Source organism: Frieseomelitta varia, unplaced genomic scaffold (genome assembly GCF_011392965.1).
Source record: "Frieseomelitta varia isolate USP_RPSP 00005682 unplaced genomic scaffold, Fvar_1.2 scaffold_499, whole genome shotgun sequence".
Classification (NCBI taxonomy): domain Eukaryota; kingdom Metazoa; phylum Arthropoda; class Insecta; order Hymenoptera; family Apidae; genus Frieseomelitta; species Frieseomelitta varia.
The window spans coordinates 116,047-141,258 of NW_025110255.1; the positions used below are offsets into that span (position 1 = coordinate 116,047).

At 47.0% G+C, this 25,212-nt stretch overlaps 1 protein-coding gene across 1 annotated transcript in view; it reads right to left on the reverse strand.

The window, feature by feature from the left end:
- The window catches only part of LOC122533151 (homeobox protein homothorax-like), a 90,802-nt gene extending 69,468 nt beyond the window's left edge, over window positions 1–21,334 (reverse strand). The window contains exons 1-2 of the mRNA XM_043662584.1: window positions 21,326–21,334; window positions 17,879–17,955 (exon numbers count right to left, since the gene is read on the reverse strand). Coding sequence (XP_043518519.1) covers window positions 17,879–17,955; window positions 21,326–21,334 — 86 coding nt within the window. The remainder of the gene's footprint in view (window positions 1–17,878; window positions 17,956–21,325) is intronic.
- Window positions 21,335–25,212: the final 3,878 nt, after the last annotated feature.

Consider the following 25,212-nt stretch of genomic DNA (forward strand, 5'->3'; position numbering starts at 1 on the left):
TACGGACGAAGATGTTCCGAAGATGAGTCCTTTAGATAACGTCGAGGGAGGAATCGTTGGATCGATGATTATCGGATTGCAGATTTTTACTGAGTCTCGCATCGCGGATAGAACAGAAATTTGTTCCATTCTGTTAACACCGACGATCGAAAGAGAAAAATTTCCAACAGAGACGTTAAAAGTAAAAGGAACAGACAGTGTTGCACAAGCTTTTGTAAAATAGAATATTTTATTCGTGAGAAGCACAAAACTTTGGTTTTAATTCTAGAACTACCAATGACTGAAGCGTGAAATTTAGATATTAAAATGTAACGATTATGGTAACGATCAAACTTGCACACCGAAGAATCATTCAAGTCTCTAAAAATACGCTGTTTCGTATCTGAGAATAATTATCAATTGATCATTCCGACCATTTTGCTAGTTCTAGCGTTAAAAACTCCGACTCTTTGGAATCTGTGGATTTTTGTACTTTCGAAATTATGACAGATAGATCGTCTAGAAATCGTTTTAATGAAATCTTCGTTGAATCTTTACGAGGCTAATGCGATACGGTCCAAAGTAGTAGTCTTTAGGAAGATGATTGAATTTTTCTGTATTAACGAAGGGTTCTTCAAAGCCGGAGAACCCTGGTGGTCGATGGGAATATTCACGGTGGTATCCGTTGCTCGTCGCGGAGAAACCGGAGCTGGCCTCATTAGTAAATCCAGTCGTCAGACGGGACGGGAATTATGGCTTGGCTAATCGAGTCGAACTGGCGAAGTTCCCTCGCGGCGGGCAATTTTGTAAATCATCGTGGTCGAGACGTCGCTTTTTCCTGATTTTCCGACCGGGAGAGAAACGAGAAGCGAGAAGACGTTACGTCGTTAGTCGAGCACACCGAACAAGGGGGGGGGGGGGAATTAAAGCAAGAAATCCAAGGCGCGGATGAAAGAGAGGCGCGAGCCGAACGATTCATCATCGAGCTATCGTCATTCGGCCCCGGGGAAGGGGAATGAATCCGCGGCGCGCAAAGTTCACGGACAACATCGTAATAACCTGCCCCCGGTGCGTAATAACACTCCTAGCCGGCGTCTTTAATAACGCGGAGGGATGACGCTAAACTAGGTAGACAAGCGTTAAGTCAGCCGGGAGTCTTGGCCAGCAATGAAGTCCAACCGCGTAAAACTTCCGCAATATATACACGCCGCGGCAACGCTCGGAAATTAGAATCACCTTCCTTCGAAGGAAATTAAAAGTTACCACCGCGAGCAAAGGAAGAGTTACGAAGCGGCTTAGGCAGCCATTCTCTTTGCCGTCCCCCCGCCAAATGGAAACTCCGTCGTTGCTACACCGTCGAAGAGAAGTTGGAATGACGGTGAAACAGATCGAAAGATTCGATTTTTCCTAACGTTGGGAAATAATTATCGTAATATCTCTCGAGGTGCTTGGTGGTTAAAAAACGAGTATTTTAATATGAAATAGAAAGGAATAATCTTGCTATCTGAAGACAGGTGATATATATATAACAGCTTGATTATAACATTGATCTGCATGATTAATCCTCGACGATAGACATTGAGAGGGACAACAATTTAGACTCTTAATTTGTGTAACTTTCAACTTGATTTAATTTTATTGTTAATCTCTAGGGAGCGCGTAACGTGCAAAAATAAAACGAAATGTTCAAAACTGCCGTTTATAAATCAATGATTTATGTACTACGGTATTTAAGCACAATTTGGTGGGCAATTCTGAACATAATTACAGGTTGATAAAACCATTCTTATTCGATGTCAACTACAACGAAATATCACCTATTATTTCAGTACATTTCTATACGGACTTCGATTTTCCGTAAACTCGTCGTGATTCAAAACTCAATGGACCACACGGCGTACGCTGTTCATTCTTCCTGCTGCACCCCCTCGGCGTGCAAGGTGAAAAATAATCACTCCAGCCGCGAAGGCATATGCTCACTTGAGGCGGATCACGAAAAGGCCGAAGGGTTGTGTTTTGGTTCGCCATCCAAGCAACCGAGCGCTCGGAGGGTGGCAGATTGTTTGATGGTTGATTGTCGCGCACCGCTTCGGGGGTCGTCTGATTGGGTCGCGGCGAAACATCTGCCGGCCTCCCGCGGGGCTCCACGACGACAATCATCCTACAATCGCGAGGTAATACACCGAAAGACGTCTTCATTCGGCTAGGGGAACACGTCGGATGAAAACGGAGGATTTGTCAGATCGGGACGGAGAAGTCAGCCGGGTCGTGTTTCGCGTGATAAACGAGTCCCCGCGATTAGTGTGCCACGCTCACTCCACCAGCACGTCGGAGGCTTAACGTGAACCTGAATCGTGACGAAATTATCGGGAACGATGAACGCGATGTGTGACTGTGAAAGAAATGTCTACGATTATCTTTATTTTTATTAATATCTGCATTTTACAGATTATACATTATTAAGCGACACGAGAGAGAGAAAGAGGGAGAGATCTTAAATCACATGTCTCATTTCTTTTTACGATATCCCCATAAAGACTAGTTTAATTCTTGATGACAATAGACTCAAATTCTTCCCATTCTAATGATCGCTTGCCAAATCAACTCTGGAACGTTCGATGTCGTATCCCGTTTGGAGAAACACCTCGGTAAAATAAATGTTATCTTTGAACCGCCGGTCGTTCACCGGCTGAGGCGGAAGAACGGCCGAGAGGCGACTTTGAGCGGGCCCGGTGCAGGACCGGTGAAGAACCGGCGGTATTGTGACAACGAATTAGAATCAAAAGCGACCCTCTTCCTTTCAGCCGATACGACTTTGTCCGCTCGACGACTTTTCAGCGAGGGCCGGTGTTCATTCCACGGCAGACTCGCTCGTGCGCGTCATCCACCTGAGAGAAGCGCGCACATAATCGCGCCGGCCTGGCCAAAAAGGAACGGACTCGTGGAGAGGGGCCGTTTCTGCCTTTTAAAAGCGCGGCGAGCACACACACACACACACACACACATACACACACACACGGACGAGCCAGGGCACGCGGGAGAGAAAGGCGAGAGCCGAACCACCGGCAAAGGACGGGAAAAGAAGAAGGGACTTTTACAAAACTCATCCATCCCCCAAACCACGGACCGCGCGGAGACACTGATACCTACCGGCTGACGGTATACCCACCTACAACCAGACGACAATGGATCCTTTGCGGGCAAAAAAGCGTAAAAAGAAAGGGGTAAGAGGGGTTCGGAACGTGGAGAGCAAAGAAAGAGAGAGGGTGAGGGAGAGGGAGAGGGCAAAAGAGAGCGGTCCACCTCCGGCACGGGGAATGAAAGAAAGAGCGGCAATGATGAAAGCATTGTCCCTGTTCAACGGCTCTTCTCTCTGTGAGCCTTCGAGGCGGCCAGCCCATCTTCTCCACCTTCGCCAACGCCCCCGTCAGCCCCCGCCGCTCTCGTATCCGGTATCTTTCTTTCTTTACATCCGATTCTCTCTCTCTCTCTCTTTCTTCCCTGACACCGCGGTGTTCCCCGCGGTGGTGACATTCGAGATTATTTAAAACGACGTTTACGCGAACCATGGGCAACTAGGACGGTTGCCAACTTGGTTGAATCTTGAACCTGATTTTAAGGGGATGTTCTTGGATAGATTAATTGGAGGCGAGGTGAACCGGTGAAGCTCGACGATGTCCGGAAGATGAGTTTCAGGACGAGGCTACTGCCAGTATTTTTACACTTGGAAGAACGAAGTTGATCCACCCCTCCCAGATTACCTCTGAATATATCCACCTCGAACCGTTCAAACCCAACAACTTTTATGTATCATTTATTCTTTTATATTATCTATTCGTCTGTTACTTCAAATGACACAAATAGCATTGTCTGAACAATAAATATCAAGGTCCAATTACTCGCTCGCAAGGGCATCGAACACGTGTCCGTTAGGGGCGAGGGGGGGGGGGGAGCGAGCTTCCACGAAGATTACGAAACGTGGAGCCCCTAATTCAGGAATGTAATTCGAGAAAGCCAAGTGTTTGCGTGTCTTGGGAGTCCGACGACGGAGCCGATCACAGAAGACCCTTGACTCACGTCCCGCGTAATAACGCGATAATCTCGCGCAAAACAAATAACAGGGGGGCTCCTGCCCCTTGGCTAACTTCAACCCTTTTGTCGAAACTCTACGATGAAAGAGAAGGAGACAGAAATAGAGAGAGAGAGAGAGCAATTCCCGATGATCGATCACAATCGGCTCCTTTCGTTCGAGAGGGTGTTCTTCGCAGCGTCGATGCTCGCACAGAATAGAGAGACTGTAGGGTTTAGGGTTACGACCCCTGCACAGCCGACGCGCTGTTATTCTTCCAGCGAAAACTATTTACAAAGTCGGGGCTAATGGCATCAAGAGATTTCGCTCCATATGCCTCGACACCCCTGCCAGAGTTTCGCTCGTTACTACGACTCTCTTTCTCTCCGTGTGACATTAGAGTACTGTTTCTAAACGGATCCACTGAACCCCAGATACACAGTGGCGTATCGTTCCGACTACCGCGAATTCTTTCCGCGTTTTCAACCAGAATGTGAATTTATCAGTCCCAATCTTTGTCAATATTTCAATTGCACCGAGCAAATGAGCCAATTCCAACGTCAATTAAAAATACAGTGATTGGAACGTCATTTTTCTTTTATATTTCTCAGTTTACAAAGGCTATCGAATTGTTCGAAGATGATAAAAGATATAACATCCGAGTAACTTGCAAAACGTTTCCTTGATGGTTGCTTGATGGTTGTTTGTTTCGTTTCGAAGGAAACCTTCGCACTTTACGGTAACCTCGTCGAGCGATCAGAAACGCGTTTACTGCCTACGCCAGTGACGTTGTCACATCTCAACGAGCGTAAAGCGAACCGGGGAAGGGTACAGCGAATGCACGCGCGGAGCGTAATGCAATAAAAGTTTGTCGAGTGGGTCGAAACCCACTATATGCATATTGACCCGGTCAATCTCGTAACGGTACTGATCCTCCACCTCCATCTTCCTCCCTTCCCGCGTCGGTGTCAGTTTTCACCGGCTCGTCGTTAGGCGTAGGTGTCGATCCGTTCATTGGAACGCATTTAACTCGATTTCCAGGGCAAGTCTCGCGGCATTGCGCGGCTCCGCTGCCTCGCATGCAAATCATCCTTGAGAAAACGACAGACGCAATTCACACCCGGTGTTTCGAGATACACACAAACACACACACACACACACACACCGAGAGATATTGCAATTTCGGGCAGTAGTTTAATCGAATCACACGTTGAAATGTGTCATCCCCTTCATAATATCGATCGCTCGTGGCCTTAATTCACCGCTGGTACGACAGGGCGAGTACAACACACCGGCGACAATGGTGTTTCACGCGGGTCAACATCCGTACGTCGGAGAAGAATCGGGGAGGGCCGCGGCGGCGGTCTACGAAAACGGCGGCTCATTGTGAGAATTTAATTGACCGAGAGCCCGACAATCCCAATCTCGAAACTACCAGCGGAATCGTGGAACAACGTCGATCCAGCCGCGAGCGCACCCCTTTTGCTCTCGACTTCGGTGCCCCTTTCACTCGTGTACGGCTAAACCCTCTTGCTCGGCGTCGCCCGTCACGAACGCCTATTCTTCTCGCGTCCTCCTCGTGGCTACCACCCGCCCCCTCTGTCCTAAACTCACCCCTCCCCCACCCCCAAGCTCGCGGGACCACGGTTCTTCTCTCCCTTTCGCACAGACGAACGCGCACAGCGCGCACAAATGGAAAACGGATTGATTAATCGTAGTAATTACCGATCAGCCCCCGCTAATTAGATATCCGACTCCTGCCCACCCCACCGGCCCCCAGAGGGTTTCCTGCTTCGCTATACGGGACGCAACGATGGTGTTGGTGTTGGTGCTGGTGGTGGTGTTGGTCGTACACCGTTACGAGAGGGGACTTGCCAGGCGGTCGACGCTGCTTGATGAGAGAGAGACGCCGTCAGAGTTAGCCGAGGGTAGAAAGCACCGCTAAATGAGATTGTTACACGAAGCCAGCCAATGAGTCCGAATCACCGACGTGTACTACACGATTCCGGATTTCTCCTTGTGCCGGACAAACGCACACCCCCTTACCACTGCACGACCTCGCGTCGTTTGTCACGCGGTGACGTTCATTCTTCGAGTTGCGTTCGAGATCGATTGCCAAACGGGGTTGGTTGAATTCTTTCGTTCACTCGAACGATATTTCGAGTTGGTCTTGTTTTTCAAGTACTCCTTGACTTTGTTTAAAAATCAAATTCTGCAAATGCTAGAGGTTTGTAAACGCTGAAGAACAGAGAGGGAATTTCATCGATCAAACACCTTTCATATTTTGAATATGAACCATTCATATTTTGAATGTACCAACAATTAAATTTCAAAACCTCTTTAAAAAAAATATTCTACATTAAACAGAAACACCGATGATATTATTATTCCACGAGCATTTCTAATTAAATTTGTTGTAATTTAAAATGCACAAAAATCCCAAAGACGCATATATTTCTACTGATGAATCTACCAAAAAATTGAAATTATGTCGAAAATTAAATTTCCAAACTTTTTTAAAAAACGTCCTGCTAAACAATATTTAAAAAAAGAACGTCGATGATATCGCTAATCCACGAGCGTTAATTAAATTTATTATAACTTAAAGTACATCCCTTGGAAACATCAAGGATGCAAATACATTTACTTAAACAACGATGAATGTACCAAATAATTGAAATTAAAATTAAATCCAGAATTAAATTTCAAAACTTTTTTAAAGAGAACACCTATGGTATCGTTGTGCCGCGAGCGTTTCTAATTAAAATTATTACAACTTCAAACACATCCCTCAAAGATGCATATATATTTACTTAAACAATAATAAATGTATCAAATTTAAATTTCAAACGACATGCCACTAAACAACGCTGTCGTTTGGAAACTAAGATTCTATCGTTATTGCACGAATGTCTCTCCAATTAAATACCCGCGCGATACAATCGGAACGGTTCAGCCATCCTCCAGTCGTGAAATTCCACGTACGCACGAACGGAAAGTTTCCCCGCGAGGTTTCCCGAGATGATCACCGAACGTCGTCTTCGTTTCATCCCTGTCCACTGTTATCGCGGCGAACTCCCGCAGGCCTGCAGGGACGCGTCGCGGATCAAGCTCGACGCTGTGCAGGCTCGTTTGTACGTTGTAAGAGCAGGTGATGCCGAGGCACCGTAAGTCAGCCGGGTGTGCGGTGTCACCGGTGCGCGCGGATCGTATCGCGTCACTCCATCACCTCGAGGCCCTTTTTCGCGCCGCTGGCGCGCCTTACACGGCTGCCCCAAGATTTTCGACTCGGCCGAGCGTGAGCGCGGGGGCTTCGGTTACCCAACAGAATTTCAGCAGCAGCCACGTGTGTGCTGAAGTTGCAAGTGCCTTGTCGCATGCTCGGATCTTCCGCGATCCACAGAAATTCAAGGGTCTCGAATTGCATCGAGCTTGGAATCATCAGGGTCGTAAGTTCGTCCCGTCTTTTATAATACTCATTCGTAATATATCTGAGCAAAATTTGAAATATACCTGCAAATGAAACGTGTAATCCAAACCAACTTCTTCTCGTCCTTTTTAGTCGCTGAAATTTTTTTAGTTTTCCATTGAAATATTTTTCGACGCCTTAGTGTCAATATTGTCATATATTTTGCTAGCAAGAAAGTTGCAACGATCGAAAATTCACTTTCCACCTTTAAATGTCTGTGCACAGTTAATGGCGGAATATTTAGAACTTTCGACATTTCTTGAACCAAGTTCCACTAAATATTTTGAATCATACTGTCATCTGGAATGAACCCGTGTGATAATACTGATTGCTTACCACGACTTTCAAGTATTACCATATTCGGAGTCTTTTTCTAATTTGAAATTTAATTAGTGCATTTATATATCTCAATTCGAGTATTTTTCAACACATAATTCTTGACTAAATGAGGGTTACTTTGTATCTGTGATAGAGTATAGTTTCAATTATTCACTACACGGAGAATTATCAACTACACAACTGCGTGTAACACGTTCATATATTGCATCCATATTGTGTAGTGCTGCATTGATAAATTGCCAATAATAATTTATAGTTATCGAGAAATCGGATCTTCACGCTCGAGTGTTCAATTTACTCCAAAGAACAACACTCGTAAAGACATAATTCATATCTTCCGCGATCTAATACCGCAATCCTTGGATACAAACGTCAAACGTACAATTTTCAAACAAGACTCGGGACATTCGCTAGGAGGATAGATCAATTTTCCTAGCACACGCACAGCGAAAAATCAATTTCTCGTTTACCCTGGCTCTGTGTGTGCTGCAGTAAAGGTCTTCGCTTCCTCGGAACGAGCTCATTTGCGGCGAATCGACTGTTCCCCAGCTCTCGCGCCTAATCTTCGATTCGGATTCGAGCCGAATCGCTCCTTACACGGGATGCAAACGGAACGCGTCCCACGAGGAGGAACGAGAGAAAACGAGAAAACGGAGAGAAGAAACAACCTGTACGTACAATCCCACCGATCGGAACGTTATCGAAACTCCGCGTTCGCGTCGTGTAAAACACACACCGAAAGAGTCTAACCGAACGCGATAATCAATCGCCACGTCTTATTTGAACTCCGCGAACTGAATCTCTGGCTGTGGCTCTCTGCGATGGTTCAACGTTCAACACGGACGGAACACATTGCCGCACCTCCGCGTCTCGCCGGGTGATTTACCATCGGCCATCATTCCATCCCGCCGACGTTTTGCCACGCGTTGGTTTTCGCGGAACGCGTAAAAGAGATTAGTTCGCTAACGTGGCCGGTCAAGTGACGTTTTAACGGCCATTGCGCTCAGAACTGCGACATCGGCGCGCACCCGGTGGCAACAATATTTGCGTATCACGCGATACAAGTAGAAGAGGGTGCTGCTGCGTGAACCGTGAGGAGGTAGAGGGGCTGGGAGGGATATTAACATCCGGTCGCGGGGATTTACGGCGCTATTCGCGTAGCTGCTGCCCGGGTCTCGATTTTGTAAAACGAAACGTCTCGTTAGCAAGTCGCTTACAGCCGAATGTGTCCGCGCGCGCGCGCGCGCGCGCGTGTAAACGCGGAATATGTTTGTGTACGTGTACGTACACGTTTTGCAACGTGCACCACCGCCGGGACCGAGGACTGCTTGGTGGTTTTACAGCGGTCTAAATTACCCGCGCGACGTACAGTTATGATGTTAACGATCCGCTCGAGGAACCGCGACAACGACGAGGCAGGGAGGCGGGGTGGCTCGAGTGCTTGTAGCCGATCGGTGCATGCGAAATTACATCGGTGGACGTTATTCCTTATTCGTTCGGCACGGAGGAGATATCGTATCGCCAAGCGGAAAAAGCTAGCTCGGTTCTTTCGATAAGCTACAACGATGACAATCGTGTTAGGTTCGTTAGCGGGATTGATAAGGTTGATAAGGTTTGTCTTCGGGCGAGCGAACGAGTTACTACCCCTGTACGTTCGAACAACACGTACTGAGTTGGTAGGGAAGTAACTGGAATTTTTTGAAGGACACTTTTAAGCAACTACTTGTACCTTACAGTACTTACGCGATTAAAATTGCAAAATATCTTCGCAGAGATGAAGATCATGAATTTAATGGATCAGGAAGTTTGAATAATTGGACGTGGAATGTGACAAAGTCTGTTTTGGTTAATTACGTTACACGAGTTTGAAACACGTTGGGATGATACTAGTTGACAATGCGACCATCTTTTTCGGTCATTTCAAAATTACTTAGACAGAAGATGTATAAACTGTTTTATAAACAGAATCACAACTCACGTGTGTTTTTCAATAGAAATAAGCTTCTTCCTAAGAAGATGACACGGAGAAACATGCGAAGCGAAAACTATACAGATTTGTTCCAACTAAGCGACAAAATCCAAAAAATTGATTCACCGCTGCATCCACGAAATTAACATTGCTTTCTCATGAAAAACGGACTAGTCACGTCTGGAGAACGAGAGTTTAAACGAACGGCTCGGTTCCAAGAGAGAAACCAAGTGTGCCAACCTCTTTTCCCCCTTCTTAGGGGACGAAGGCCGAGTCGGAGGACGGTAAATTTCGAGCGGTGATTAAGCGTCGTCCCGCGGAGGCTTAAGCGAAATCGCTCTTCGTCTCCGTTAACATCGAAATCCTCTTAAGACAGCGGCCGCGGAGGCCCGCCGGTTTGCAGCTGTAAGTGATAAAATTATTTCAACCGTCCGGTCAAATAGAGCAAATCGCGGTGTACGCGACAAGCGTTGCGTCCCGCGAAGAAAAACACCTCCTCGACGACTCGGCGCGACGATGGGGCGCGAATGGCGCGGGGCACGCGGCGCGGGAATAAATGGCCTGGCCGATAAAATTATTTCGGACGCGATGTTAAGAAAGGGAGTCTCGCGGCGCTACGCGCGATACTCGTCGACAGCCGCCGGAGCAAAGAGCAAAATGAGCACACCTGAGGCGAGAACGAGACCTCTCCGGGAATTGATTAACCAACGTACGCGCTGAAATTTGCTGCGACCGAAGTGCTCAGGCAAGAGGCGATCGTAAGGAAACTCACGCTTCGTGTCCAACTCGCGTGCGACCTTTAAACCGCTGTTCCAAAATTGGAATAACTGAATAAGAACTTTATTATTTGACAATATTTAACCATGAATGTTTATGACGTCTCTTATATTTGTAAGCAGATTTCTTTCCCATAAGAGGGCACAGTATCTCGAAAATACTCTTCGTATTGTCACTACCTGTTATCAAATATTGATAAACTGTTATCTAAAAAACGAGTTCAGTGTTATTATTAAAATGTTTCATACTCTTTTCATTCATATAAATATATTTTTTCAATTGATTGTTCCCCTATAAAAGTTGTTTCAAATATTCTCATAGATAATACAGGTTACATTGTACTCAAATTTTTGTTGGCCCAGAAGATCTAAAATGGTCCAAAGCTGGAAAACATTTTAATAGTAGTTTACGAGGCTAAATAGAAATGTCACAGATTCTTCGCAAAGATATAATGAATAATGAATAGGTTGTATTAAAATTACGTTGGATGTTAAACACTGAAGCGACGAGGTGAGTTAACGCTCAGAGACCGAAATGACCAATTTTTCATAAAATGAAATCCTAATTTTTCACAGAAAGTACATCCGAATAATTTCTTACTCGTTTCTTGTCGTATCTTTATTAAACTTTTCTCTCGCTTGAATTTCTCCGACACGAGTTGTGCGCTCCAACAAAGTCGAGAAACGAGATAAACGTGCGATTTCAGTGCAAATTGCGCAACGTCTACGTGAACACGCGCGTCGCCGGGCGCGAACGGGCCGGACGTGGATGAACTTATTTCGAGTGAGGTTGGCGAACAACCGGAGTCTTCTCGAGAAGCGATCGTCAACAAGAAGCAAGAAGGTGCCGACGAAACGAACGGCCTAGGCGATAAAATTATTTCGACGAAATAGAGTAAATGGAATAGATGCCTCGCGGCCGGAGGAAAAACGCGTCGGACGCTCGACGTCGAAATAAACGGCTTAAGTGGCAGTCACCGACACGTGGGGCGGCAGGCGATGGGCAGACCGATAAATAACCTCTGGTTTATTAGCCAGATACGACGTGGTGGGGACGCTACGGTTAAATTAGCAGAAATATTAGTACACATTTGCGTTGCAAGAGAAACACGAACGGAAGTAGCGACAGTCGTGTATCATACTGTGTGAACAAGCGTGCATCCCGTGAAATTGAACTAATCGTTCAGTTTTGTTAAATCCCAGATGACAAAGCGATCTCAATCGAGAACAGTCGAATCACTTTAATTTTAATAACAGGTAAGGTTGTAGTGACAGGGTTTAAACGTAAGATGAAAATTCACGTAGTTGATATTCGAATGAAGCAAGGAAATCGTAATTTACGGAACATGATATTTATTTTGATCAAACTTGATACTAACGATATTAAATGATATTCACTTCAAGTTTAAACTCAGTTTCTTCTTAGATGGAGTTGTTAGGATTTTTATATTCTTTTCCTATGTTGTGGAACGATTTGACAACTCGACTTCCATGTTCAATGTTTACGAGATGAACAAAGTTCGCCAGGAGAAAATAACGAGCGAAACTTCGCCTCGGCCGGGTGAGTTTCATTTTGAACTCGATTCGAGAGCTGTTTCATCCCCGCGATACACGATGCCTGGTAAGTTAGCGCGTGTACGCTGTGCAGCGAAGGATCACGAAGGGTTACACGCGGTAACAAGCTGGCAACGGTTCTAACTACTGTCCGGGCTGATATATGTGACGGAAAATTGTGGGCGAAGGCGGCGAGAAAGAGAAAACAGAGGCAGCAAACGGAGAAAACGAAGCAGGCGACGAGGGAAGAATCACGGAAAGAAGAACGCGAAAGGGGTGGCGACCAGGAGATGGGGGAGGGCGGATTTTGTCCTTCTTTGCCCGTAAACGCGGCGAGAACGCGTTTTATTTACGAATTGTTTCATTTGTCTGGAGTATTCTAATTAGACCGGCTATTTCTAAGCGGGGGAAACACCATCGTGCGATGGCCGTCGACGTCGTGGTCTTGGTCGTCGTCGTCGTCCCTGAACGCAGCCCTCGTCCGAGGTAACGTTCCATGGTGCAACGGCCACGCTCTAATTGCATTACGGAAACATGAGTTTCCCCCGGCGAAATATATCACGAAACTTATCGCGCCACGAAGAAATTGCCGTGGCTCTCGCATACACTTCGCCGGCGCGCAAGTGCAAGCCTCGTAAGCTTCGGGGTCCGCCTACGTGCGCCCTTATACCTGCCCACCCACGCGAAGCATACATCACAGTCCGCACTTTCGGTCTGCGCGAAAAAAAAAGAAAGAAAGAAAGAAAGAAAGAAAGGTGAAAGAAAAAGATGGAAAGGAAAAAGAAAGAGAACCGGCTTTCTTTCCGAGCCGCTTTCGTGTTGGTTTAAGCTTTCGCGAGGATCTTCTTGGCGAAGAAATGGGAACAGAGTCGGAAAGATCGGCAACTTCGTCATTCCTTTCCTTTTTCACGTAATTTTCGTAATTTTCTCGTTTCTGGTCAAACCACCATCGACTTGATTAACTTCGAAGCCACCACGAAAATGCGACCAGCCTCGACGAGGTTATTTCGGATGCATCGAGCTTGGTCGACCGGCGAAAAGTTATGCGCTACTAATTTGCGCGTGGACACCGGTTACGGTTAATTACGAGGCCGGCAGCGAGGGAAAATGTCAGCGATATGGACAGATGCCTGAGAAAATATTGGCGGCACGGGGGAGCACGTAAACAGGGAGCCTTGCCAAAAATTCCGCGCGCGTCGCATCGTCGCGGTCGGAGATGCATACATCTCTCCATTCGCTCTCTCTCTCTCTCTCTCCCTTTCTCTCTCTAGCCTAACGAGCGGTTGCATCGCCGCGACGCAATTAACACTGTTCGGGACGCGGCCGCGCAATTATCGTGGCATCGCGTGGGCGTCGCTGTAACCTGCACCAAATAAATATTAACGCGTGGCTCGATAAAAGAAAAAGAAAAGAAAAAGACAAAAAAAAAGAAATCCCGACCGGCTCCTTAAACTTGATTTGTGCTCAATTACCGCGCTCCACGTCCGCCACCCTTCATCCTTCATCCCCTTATCCGTTTCAATTCGTGTCCCGAGGCAACATCCTCCTTTTCCTTCTTATTATACGTGCTCGTCGCGACGATTTTATTTATACGCGTGGCAAACAACCCGCGTCTCCGTGGCGTCGCGATGCAACGGGGGGAAACGCGAGCAGACGTTCCGGACGCACCGCGTGCAACGGAGAACGAAGACGGGAAACGCGGGGCAATTCGTTTCGTATTTTATATCTGGCCGTAGGCTCCTTGGCTGATTCATCCCCCTGCGACCACAACGCGAACGGGAACGCGAATTATTTCGGATCTTCGGCGAGGTTTACTGAACCTTGGGCAGCTTTCAAGAATCTCTTAAATACCTGGAACGGTGCAAACAAAATTCTCAGTTCAAAGACACCGATACATATATATATATATATATATATCGACAGAGTTCGATCATTCCTGACAAGAACATTCTTTTCTTTTCTTTTTTTTTTTTTTAGAGTAAACTTCTTAAACTTGAAGTTTGCTTTCAAGTTATAACCAATTACTGTAATTTTGTAATTTTTAAATTTTAAGACACGTACGAAGAAAGTTGCAGCAACTGCAAGAGACGACGCAACGATTCAGAAAAAATTGAGAATTTTCTCCCGTACCGTTTCGTAATCCCCCGGAATAAATCCGAAAAGGAAACGTTTAAACGGAAATCCAACCCCCCGGTAAACGATTCTGCAGCGACGCGACGAAATTTCAATGGGTGACAGCAATGGGAGGGAACGCGTATTTTCCAAGAACTTGTTCGGGTGAGAAAGAACGAACAGGCGGGGGAGAGGGGTCCGCTTAAACGTCACGGTAAACAGGGGCAACGGCGTAATTCGGATGCTGGCGCAGGTGTTACGCGGAAACATCTATCAAGATAGCGAGATACGAGCCAAGGGGAGCGGCTCCTCTGTAAAGAGAGCGGCGAGGATCGGGAGGAGGGGGGAGACTGTGGATCAACTCGAAGAAACCGGGGGATTTCATGGGACAGGACGCACTAAGCTTCCACGAGGGTGCTCTCTCGGGCTCGTCTTAACCCTTTCCCGCGACCTCGCAGCGGATCGCGCGGAATTAACTTTTCTCCCGCGGCGCGGCACTCTTCGAGGACTTTGTTCAGAAGCTTCCTCCGACGCCACGTGGATCTCATTGAATTTTTATCTTTGAACCGTACGCGTACATCTATACGTTTGTGTTAATAATTATTATTTTATTGTAAGTATTGAAAAATTCAGGCGAATTAGACGCTATTATTGTTATTTATGAAATTTACCGATATACCATGCTGATTGAGAGAACATATACATTGGTAATAAATAGATATATTTCGAAATCTGATTTCTTCACACGACCGCCGTTACGTTAAATACTCTATTTATTATATTGTACGACGTATGCGACGTACGTTTAGAATTTCTCACCGCAAACATGTTAAGCTAATTGTAAGCTCAACGTTGATTCTAACGAATTGAACAAATTTGGGAAACACGTATCGTATAGTCAATAACGTTAAAATAAAATGCCTCGGTTGAAAAACAACCATCGCTGTTGCCAATTTCCTACGAAAATTATCGATTCGCCGTGAAGAGTCTGCCGCCGTTTTACGACCGTGAAGCTCGAAGTTGAAAATTGTACACGCGCCACCGGCCATCAAAGTCACGACTTTAGGAGTACGATAATCCGACGAAGGATGCATCGGCGATTAAACTCGCATTTCCCGGAGAACGAAACGAAAGGCGACCGTGTCCGGCGAGGCTAATATCAGCCGGCCATAAACAGCAGTCGAACGATTAACCGTATCATTATGAATCATAAGAGGAACGGAGGCAACGGGCTTATTAATTGCGATCGTTTCGGACCGGCATTCCGCGTACGGCAAATTGCATCGGTAAGGTAACGCGAAACGGTCGTAAAATGTTACTTCGTTCGCCGTCTCGTTCGTTGGAATCTCGAGCGCGTGTTTTCCCCTTTTTTTCTCCCTCTTCGTTTCTTGCGCTCTTTTTATCTCGATTCGAGCGTCGATGAAAAGAAAGACAGACAGAGAAAGAGAGAGAATGTGAAAAAAATCTGTCGACATTTAACTGCGAGGCAGCGAGCAACTCGTAATACGCGTTCCATATATATATATATATATATCAGCAACGCATTCGCGAAATGTTTCTGTTAACGATTATTGTTCCAAGATTCTCGCGCGATAATAAAAGAACGAGTAGAAGATGGATATTTCCGGATAGATCAATTGAATTTGTCGGGAACAACGCTCGTGTAACAACTGAATGCTACGAGATCGGGATTAGAAAATCGATCGGTGGGGAAAGTATCGCGAGAGCAGAGGCAGAACGCCTTGTCGAGCTTATCAGCCGCACCTGCAGCCGCGTTCTGAGCGGATGCAGCCACCTACGAGGGGCCCCTGTTAACCTGTTCCTCGCGATCGTCCGAGATCCTGGTCAGCCGGCGATACCGCCGCTTGTACAACCGAGAGAAGAATCTCGCAACAACCTCGGGGCTATCGCGTTTATGGCGCGCGGCGACCGAAAATCTCGGGACGGTGTACACGCGCTCCGTGAGTGCGTTTATCGGTAGCGTCAAAATTCCGCGGGATTTACGGTACTGCCGGCCGCGATACACGAACGAGAGGCGACGTCGAAGACGAGAGGAGCAAGAACGAAGGAACGAGTTTGTTTCGCGAGGCGAAACAAAAAGGGGGACGTGGAACGGGAACGCTCGTTTGTCCGGGAAATCGAGAGGTCGGTGAGCGAGAGAGGAAAAGAGAACGACTTCTCCTCTCTTCGTTGCGCTCGCTCGACGGCCCAGATACGAAAATCGTAAAGTCGCTACATAATAGCGGCTGGTATAATCCGGCACGGCACTTCTCGCCGAGATTAAAGGCGCATAAAGCGGACTGGCATAAACGTTTTACAAGCTGCTCGCCTACCTGGTGTGTCGCGCCGAGCGAAATACGTACATACGTATTATTTCAAACGTGTCTTTCTCCCATCGGCAACGCTCGACGGCGTTACGGTTTCATTCCGCAACGGGGAAATCTCGCCTCGCTGGTCGTGTTAACGCGTGTGTGGTCGACGAAATCAACCAGAGTCGGATAGCTCGCGTTTCGAAGAAATAATCGCGGAACAACGCGACACTGCCGGCGGGTCGTTAGGCTTTACGACCGGTGAAAGTCGAGCCGCGACGATGACTGTTGCACGCGGGAACGTGGGAAACGCGAATCGATCGATCGCTCGATGGAGAAAACGATTTTGATACGCCCTTTGTTCTCCTCGTGATTTGTCCTCCTTTCGATCGCTTCGGCTTCGATAAAAGTTGTTCTCGATAAAAGGTGCCCGGCTTGTGCGTGCGTCGGATGTCGAAAGATTCCTACGATCGACACGTTCCACTTTGTCGTAACTACCAGTTACTCGCAAAGATCGAATTCCTAAGTTCCCAGCTGACACGCCGATACGTCAAATTCTTTTCCGCTTCGCTCGGTCGCTCGCTTTCCTTCGGAACGGAACGCAAGAACCCCCTCCTCATTGAAACCGCGGCTTTATCTACGATAGGGGGCACGTTAGGAATCCCGCGGGCTTGACAATGCCACATCTTAATGGCCGCGCGGCGACAGGTATCGCGGGAATTTCGAAATCCACCATGGTCGTCTATACGTGTTCGCTCGTATTTCGCGCGATCGACGCGCCTTACCGATCTACTTGTCGCCGTTTCACCGTTTCCGTCAGCTTGGCCAACCAACGGAAACCTAATGCAAGTCAGATTTTACGGATAATATCGGTGTGTTGCGACCGAGTGCAATAGGGAAAAGAAATTTGTGTGTTTCTCACCGACAAGCGAGGGTGAGATCGAGAATGTGTCCTTGCGTTGGAGAGCAAATCATTTGCTCTTTACGTGGGGCTGTAATAACGCGTGCAATGGATTGAGTCGTTCGGAAAATTCGTAACGAATTATCATTCGAACAAATTATTAAGTTCTAATCCTGGTTTGAAAGGATCGGAGGGAAACATTATTATGAAAACGCGTTGGAAACGAAAAATATTGAATTTTAACTGTGTAACGTTCAGAATTACACCGTACTATCTATTCTGACTTTATCAAGCTCTGAGAGCTTGTAGGCATTCATCGTAAGCTATGTAAGAGTTTCCGTAAATTTCGCCACGAATTCTTCGAACAATCCAATACGGAGAAACTTTCTTTCAGCACTCACCAGTTGTTAACTTGAAGAATCGTCAACCCCGTGTCCTGAGCGAGCTGCTTCTTCTGGTCTTCCGAAGGGTACGGATGCTGCAACAAAAAGAAGGAAAACGAACAAATTTAATAACCATCCTCCCTCGTGTGAATCGAAACTGCGACGCGCATTTTGCAAAACACCGTGTGATAACGCGACACGTGCGATTAATCCAACGAGACGTACACCTTCTCGCTGGAAATTCGAGAACGTTTCTAGCTGACGTTACATCTTCCTTACTGAACGCGGAGGCGAGCCGTGGAGGTCGCAACTTACGCGTTATTTACGACGACACGGCGTCGAAGTGAGGGCAAAGCCCCGGGCCGTTCCGCGTTCCCCGGGCAGTCTATGCTTTTAAACAATTTATCGAGTGATTTATCGCGTAACAGGTAAGTGCACAGAGCGCATAGATGGCACCGGGGGACTTTTATCTGCGCGACAGCAGTCGCATTACACGGCGTCGCGTCGTCTGGACGCACCTGCGAAATACTATTTATTGCCGGGCAACGACGATAATAATAAAAAAAAAAAAAAAGTGAGAGAGAGAAGTGGAAAAAATATACGGGAGAGAAATACGTACGTACGCGAGCGAAGGAGGAAAAAACGAGAAAGAAGCGAGAGAGGAGTGGTGAACAAAAAATTAAAAAAATTAAAAAAAAGACTCGTATAACGGACCAGCGCGCGTTTTATCACGATGTCGCGTTGATGCAGATGCACGCGCGACGATCGCTCGCTCGTTGCTGGCTCGTATTGGCTTTCAGGGAAGACGGAGTTCACCGGGAGAAAAGGTCAATGGTAGAGGGACACGTCTCTCTTTCTCTCTCTCCGATAGGCAGTTTACAAGATAATCTCTGTACGGCGAATTATTAAAGGAAATCGAAGGATCCGCGACGATAAAGCCACAGGGACGACACAGGTTTACACGGATCGTGCGGGATTTAGTGGCCGCAGGAATGATCGTAGCAACTTCGTCGCCAGTCGCACGCTAGGTCGTTGTAAATTATTCTCTTGTTGCGTTTCAGCGTTACCCTTTCGGGAGGGGACTTGTTTCCTAACGGGACGTATTAACTTTTCCGACTGCAACTTTGTTTGCCAAAGTAATTCCTTAACGAGGAGCGTTTGTAATTATGGTTCTACGCTGGCCTCGCGTAAATACGGTGTAGATTAATTGAAACGCTTCGTAGATTAAGTATTTGCGATACGGGAGTTGGAAAATGTTGATGTTAAAATAAATGATAGTAAATTTTAATGCTGTCGCCTCGTACCGTTATTTATACGAAAATGAACACTTCAATCCAATCGTGATTTCTTCATTTCAGTCGCTTAAGGATTAATCACGCAAGAGTGATAACACAATTCTAATTTGTCAAAGTACAAATGGAAAATTGGAAAAAGGACAATTTCGTCGTGTTACTTCTGAAAAGGAGATGTGCAAGCTCATAAAAAAATTGTCTAACGTGTATGGCGGCATGTGAGAAGCTTCTAAACTACGACAGTGTCAGAATTGCTGTGCTGAATTCCACTATCCACTGACGAGGGTATCAAATCTTTCCTGTAACTTTCTTTTGTCGAAGAAAGATAAGAACTCTTTCGAACGCAGAATTGAACCTGGAAGTGACGAAAGGTAATCGAGAAGAATTATGCTGTCACTACATTGTTCAAGGAAAATTTGCACTTGAAAAGAACGTAGTTACTCTTTGATCAGCCGAATAAACGAAGCTTCAAATTTTGATTATGACATGTCACGTCCGAGTGTTTGCACGTCTCGTAGAAAAAGAAAGAGAAAGAGAGAGAGAGAAAAAAAAGAATGGTTCACCGTGACACGAGTGGGAAAGGGAAACTCGCCATTGGCAACAACTCAAAGGCGCGGCGGCGAAAGCGGAGCTAGATGCATAAATGATGCACTCCTCGGTTATTCCATCGGTCTTGTTGCGCGAGTCCATAAATTCGTATATAAATCTCATCGTTCTTCCAGCGAAGTTACTGCTCGCATTAATTTCGCACTTGCGGCAACGCCGGCCGCTCCGATGCGCGCCGGAGCAACAGGAAGACGAACGACACGTGACCGAACTTGCGCGCCCGTTAGAACGAAAACATTCACCGCGGAATGCCTTGGTTTATGAATTACACGTTAATCCGTGTGCACGGTGTTTACCGGATAAAAAAATAATTCGTGAAAATGGGAATTCTCCTCTAATGTAATGTCTCCTCCAAATGTTTCAAGCATTCCGGGGAATAACATTATTGATCACGAAGAATAGTGGAATGTATTGACTGAAAGCAAATTGATAATTAGAAGCGCGTACTGTTTGAAACAACGTTAATAATTTTAGAAGGATCCGTCCGACTTCGCAGAATAAAAAGCTTTAATTAATACAGCGACTAAATGCTGAAAATTAATTTTTTCGTGATGATGTTACATTATACACGTGATGCACAAAATTTCCTTCCATCGAAATTTCACGATCGAATCACATCATGCATATATAAGTAAACATCCACGCGCTTTAAACGATAGCGTGCATATTTCAAGACGTAGCAAATAACCGAATCAATATTCCACGAGATTAAAATGATAATTGAATGAGCTGTCAGAGCATAGAATGGTATCTTGCATTATGAATGGGCGAGCGCCGAAACTGAATGAAACGTTGGAAAAAAATAAGAAACAAAGGACAAGCACGCGATTCGCGGATGATCGTGTTAATTACATCGCAAGATAAACGCCAGTCCCGCGGGGACAATGCGTCGTGCATCTTAATTTTCATCTCTTGTATTTCGTTAGTTCTCGCGGCGACATTAAAGCCCTCGCTGAACGAACAAATCGCGGTTACTACGGCGCCATTTGTCACAGAAAGAGCGTGGAATTCGCGCCAACGTCGAACTTGCGTACGTAAGTAAGTACTTGCACCTACACGCCCTGTATATCACGTGGCATTTTCACATCAGCAACTTCGTAGCTCTAGCCTCACGACTGAAACTGCCTGCCACTCTCAGATTTTTGGCATACGTTCCTTGGAGTCTGCCGAAGTTTCAAGGTCCCCTGCATTCGAAATATCTTTCGTCCTAACTTCAGTCGCGTTCAAGTTATTTTCTCCGCGAAACTTCTTCATTGTTTCGAGTCGCATCGTCTCTCCTTTACGCGCCCATTGTTGCTCGTTATTTACGCTTCTCGCGTTATTCTTCCCTCGTTTATTATTAAATCAGATGTTTCATTCTCCCAACAGCCGCCTGGTATCTTTCCACGTTCTTTTATTTTTTATTTTTGATTCTTCGTCTTTGATTTCTTTATCTTCGCACCGCGAAAGAGAACCTTAATTTTTTTACACAAGAATACACTGTGATATACTCAACAACAGAAAAATCCAGCAAAGTTCTCGATTTCTTTTTTTTACCTCCTCGCTTCAAGTTTACTTTTTCACCTACCTTCGACATCTATCCCCTCGTCAACCGCCCGCTCATTTCTTAATCGAGGAACTTCTCAGCCAGGAGGAATGAGAGGCGTGTGCAATATTCATTCAATTCGCGGAGTGTTACCTGCAACTTTCTCGCGGTAATACTTTCAGGGAGTCAAAGTTGTGCATCGTCACGAGCCGGCCCCCGGCGCGGGGGGTGGACGACCCTCGTGGAAAAGCACGCGGCGGTGGCGCGCAGGATGGAGCAGGAGGGGCGGGCAGGCCAGAACGGACCGCCGCGAGCACTTAAGACTATTGTTTTCAATGTAATTGGATAGCTGCTGCCTTCTCTCTTTCCCTCTTTGTCCCTTTTATTTCCGCCAGCCTTCCCGTTCCGGCAAGCTACCACGATCCGAGACGAGGGTGAAAAGCAGTCAGCCAGCCGGTCCCCATGTAGCTTCAACAATTATCTTGATTGTTTTATGCATACACCAACGAGGCGGACGCGACTCAGGCCAATGGGAGACAGAGAGACCCGATCCTTGGGATTTCGCGAACGAAACACGACCCGACTACGCGTCGAAACTCCTTCCGAGCTTTTTCCGCCTTACTTTGGCCGTCGTTGGTTGGCGATAAATCTGCCTCCGGCTAATTTTTCGCTCGGAACGACAGCAGAGAGGAACGGGTTACTTTCGAGTGTCAGTCCGCGGCGATAATTTACCCCAACACAATCGGGTATTTATGAATTGTGCAAAGGAAAATAATGAACCAAGTAAAAAATGGTATTAGCTGTTGAATTGAATATTTCGTGCTCGCTATCGCTATTAATTTAGATTAAGAAGTACTGATCGATGATTGGAGAATGATTGAGAATGATTTAGGATTGTCTACATTTTCTGGCCAAATCGATCGATTTCACTTTTTGTTAATTCGAGCAGCAAGGTTCAGTTCAGTCAATCATTCGAGTCAGACGAGCATCAGAAGGAATCAGTTTTCGTCCTCAGTTTAGTCAATGAAATCAACCAGTGTCAGACTTAGTTATTTCCTACATTAATGGTCAGGCAAGTCAGTTGCAGTCCAACCTATAAGGATTTTTTTTCAACGTTCCTCAAACCCTCAAGATCATCGTCCAGCCATTTAATTCACGTTACTCGGTCCTCCGGTGTTTTGGATCCGCGATCGATCCTCGTCAAAATCCACCGGCGCCGCGTCTCAATCCGCCCTCACGCCGCTCCGTGCCGCCCCCGCCGACCGGGTATGACGTTACGCCGCAAATGGAGAGAACGCTAGGTAGTCGAGCAAGATCCGATAGAAACTCCACCGGCAGACAATGCTCTCGGCCGATTTAATTAGGATAAGAATCGCTTGAATCGCGTATACACGGCCACACAATGGGCTTTCACGAACCGGGGATGAGAGAGAGAGAGAGAGAGAGAGAGAGAGAGAGAGAGAGAGAGAGAGAGAGAGAGGCGAAGCCACGCTTCTGCTTGTACGTATAGCGTGGCTCGCCTCCAAGAAACATGATATACAACGGGGCGGAGAGGTTGGCGGCGGGGTTACAGCGGTTTCCAAAAATACCGCAGGCTTTGGGAGGGGGGGAAAAAAATAACGAGCACAAGCGGCAGGGGGATAAAGCGGGACGGGGGAGAGGCCGAGAACGTAATACCGCGAGCGCCACGTGCTAATTATGTAAAAATATGATGCGGTTCGGCCGCTTGCGGTGCAGCCGCGGGCTTTTATGCGCAGCCGGATCTGCCGGATCGCGCGTTCGTGCCGTGCCACCGTCCGCTTTGGCATCGAGGCTCGTAGCTTCCTCCTCCCCCTCCTTTCCGATATTCACGTCGAATTTAATGTTTGCGTTGCCTGGCGTCGTGAATTACGAGCGTGCGGTGTCACCGAGCGAGCGATACCCAGGCCTGATTTAATCGGCCGCCATCGTGACCCAAGACGTATCGGTTACTTGTCGCTTATCGTCCAAGGAAATGATACGATACTGTAGAATCCACACCGTATAGATTGTAGATTACGCGCGGGTCGGTAGAATTGGCAGAAATCTTGGCAATTTAGCAGGAGTGTTGGCGTCGCTCGCGTTGCTAATAGATTGTCGGGTAATCATCGAGGAATTAATTAACGAGAAACTAAAAGTTCAATTGTAGGCAACTAACGAGGTGAAAATATATTCAACGAGAATTAACGTGAGATGTTACCTCTGTAGATAAACGTCAGACAGATGGAACAAGCTTTGAGCGAGAGGGCGAGAAAGGGTATAAATGGAGATGAACACAGTAATTTCTCCGTTTCAGACGGAGAAATCGGAATTGGCCAGCGAGAGGCGAAAGCGCGGAACGACTCGGCGGCCAAACAAGCGATAAAATGAAAACGAGCGATAAAAAGACAATATGAAAACCATTTGTGCTCTCTCTTTCTCTCTCTCTTTCTCTCTCTTTCGGTCGACTCTCTCGAGTTGGGGTAGAAACGAGCCAGGCGGAAGCTCGGCTAAGTGTGTAAATGAGTCGGTAGTTTAGCCCGATTGCCTCGAGACGACCCCTTTTCGTGGTACGCTAACCTCATTGCATGGGCCGCTACCTTGATAGCGTAGACGTAGCTGAAATAACCGTGGCCCTTTCGGCAAGTCGAACTGCTCCCTAAGACAATTCTCGAGGCAATGAGATCGTTCGTGACCCAAATTCAAATCGGTACAAACTTTCTAGCTAGTTCCGGTGAGGTATCCTTCTTCGAGGATTCTAACCTCTTGAACGTTCTTAGCATCCACAGGTGTGCGCGGTTCGCGGTTCAACAGAGTTCAACAGGACGAGCAGCTCCGCGAACAAAAATGACATTCAAAGGTGATGACCCTACGGTGTTGTCACGCTCGGCCTGTTCGTCCGTCGAGGATGATGAATTAACGCAAGAAACGCTCGAAGAAAAAAGAAAAAGAAAAAAAGACGAGAGGAGAGCTCAATGTCGTGAGCGCAAATCGTGTCTGCGTCAGATTAATCGAATCGAAGGATTACATCGGAAACGGTGATACATCCCCGGTACGCCCACTTCTACCCCAGAGGGTACACGGAACCGAAGAAGAAGAAGAAGAAGAAAACTAATTTCACTGTCTATTAATATTCAATGTACGCGCATTAGCATCGCGCAATGTTTCAACTTGTAACCTGTTCCCGAGCGCGAATAGCGGGGCTCCAGTCGATAAATCATAGGAAAGCGAGAAGCAAGCCGAGCCTGTTATTAATCGTTCTCGATAAGCAACCGACCGACTGCGGTTCCCGCAGAATTGCCAAAGTCTGGCCGACGATAACGACGACGACACCCCTGGCTCGCGGCTCAGAGTGGCCGTCGTGCACCCGTGTCTTCTTTCTCTCTCTCTCTCTCTCTCTCTCTCTCTCTCTCTCTTTCTCTGTGCCCTCTGATCGGACCAATTGCGCACGTATCCTCGTTACGATCGAACGACGCGATACAGGCAACCGGTTGTCACGAAGAAGCCGGTTGTCTCCTCCCTCCCTGACTTTGTTCGTCCACCCTCGGCTACCACCCAGCCACGTAACACCGTCGACGACGAATCGACCATCTCGCCACGTCGCCGCGAGCACGCGACAATTTGCTGTCTCTGGATGCTGCGTCAGGTCGCGCGATGTCGAATGGGCGGACTCGCACGTCGCACACCGATCCGCATCCCGGTCCTTTCCTCTCTTTCTGGTCCGCGTGTCCTTCGTTCGAAACTCCGGGACCCCTCTCGGGCCGATAACCGCGGCCCCGGATGACACGTCGATGACGATCGCTGCTGACTCCGACTAACGAGCGGGGCGTTGGGGGCGTGAGAGCCACAGATCGCGCCTCGTCATCACGCGCATCAGTTTCACCCTTCTACTGGCTGCCCGTACGTCTCGTGCACGGAGGTGTTACTCGAAA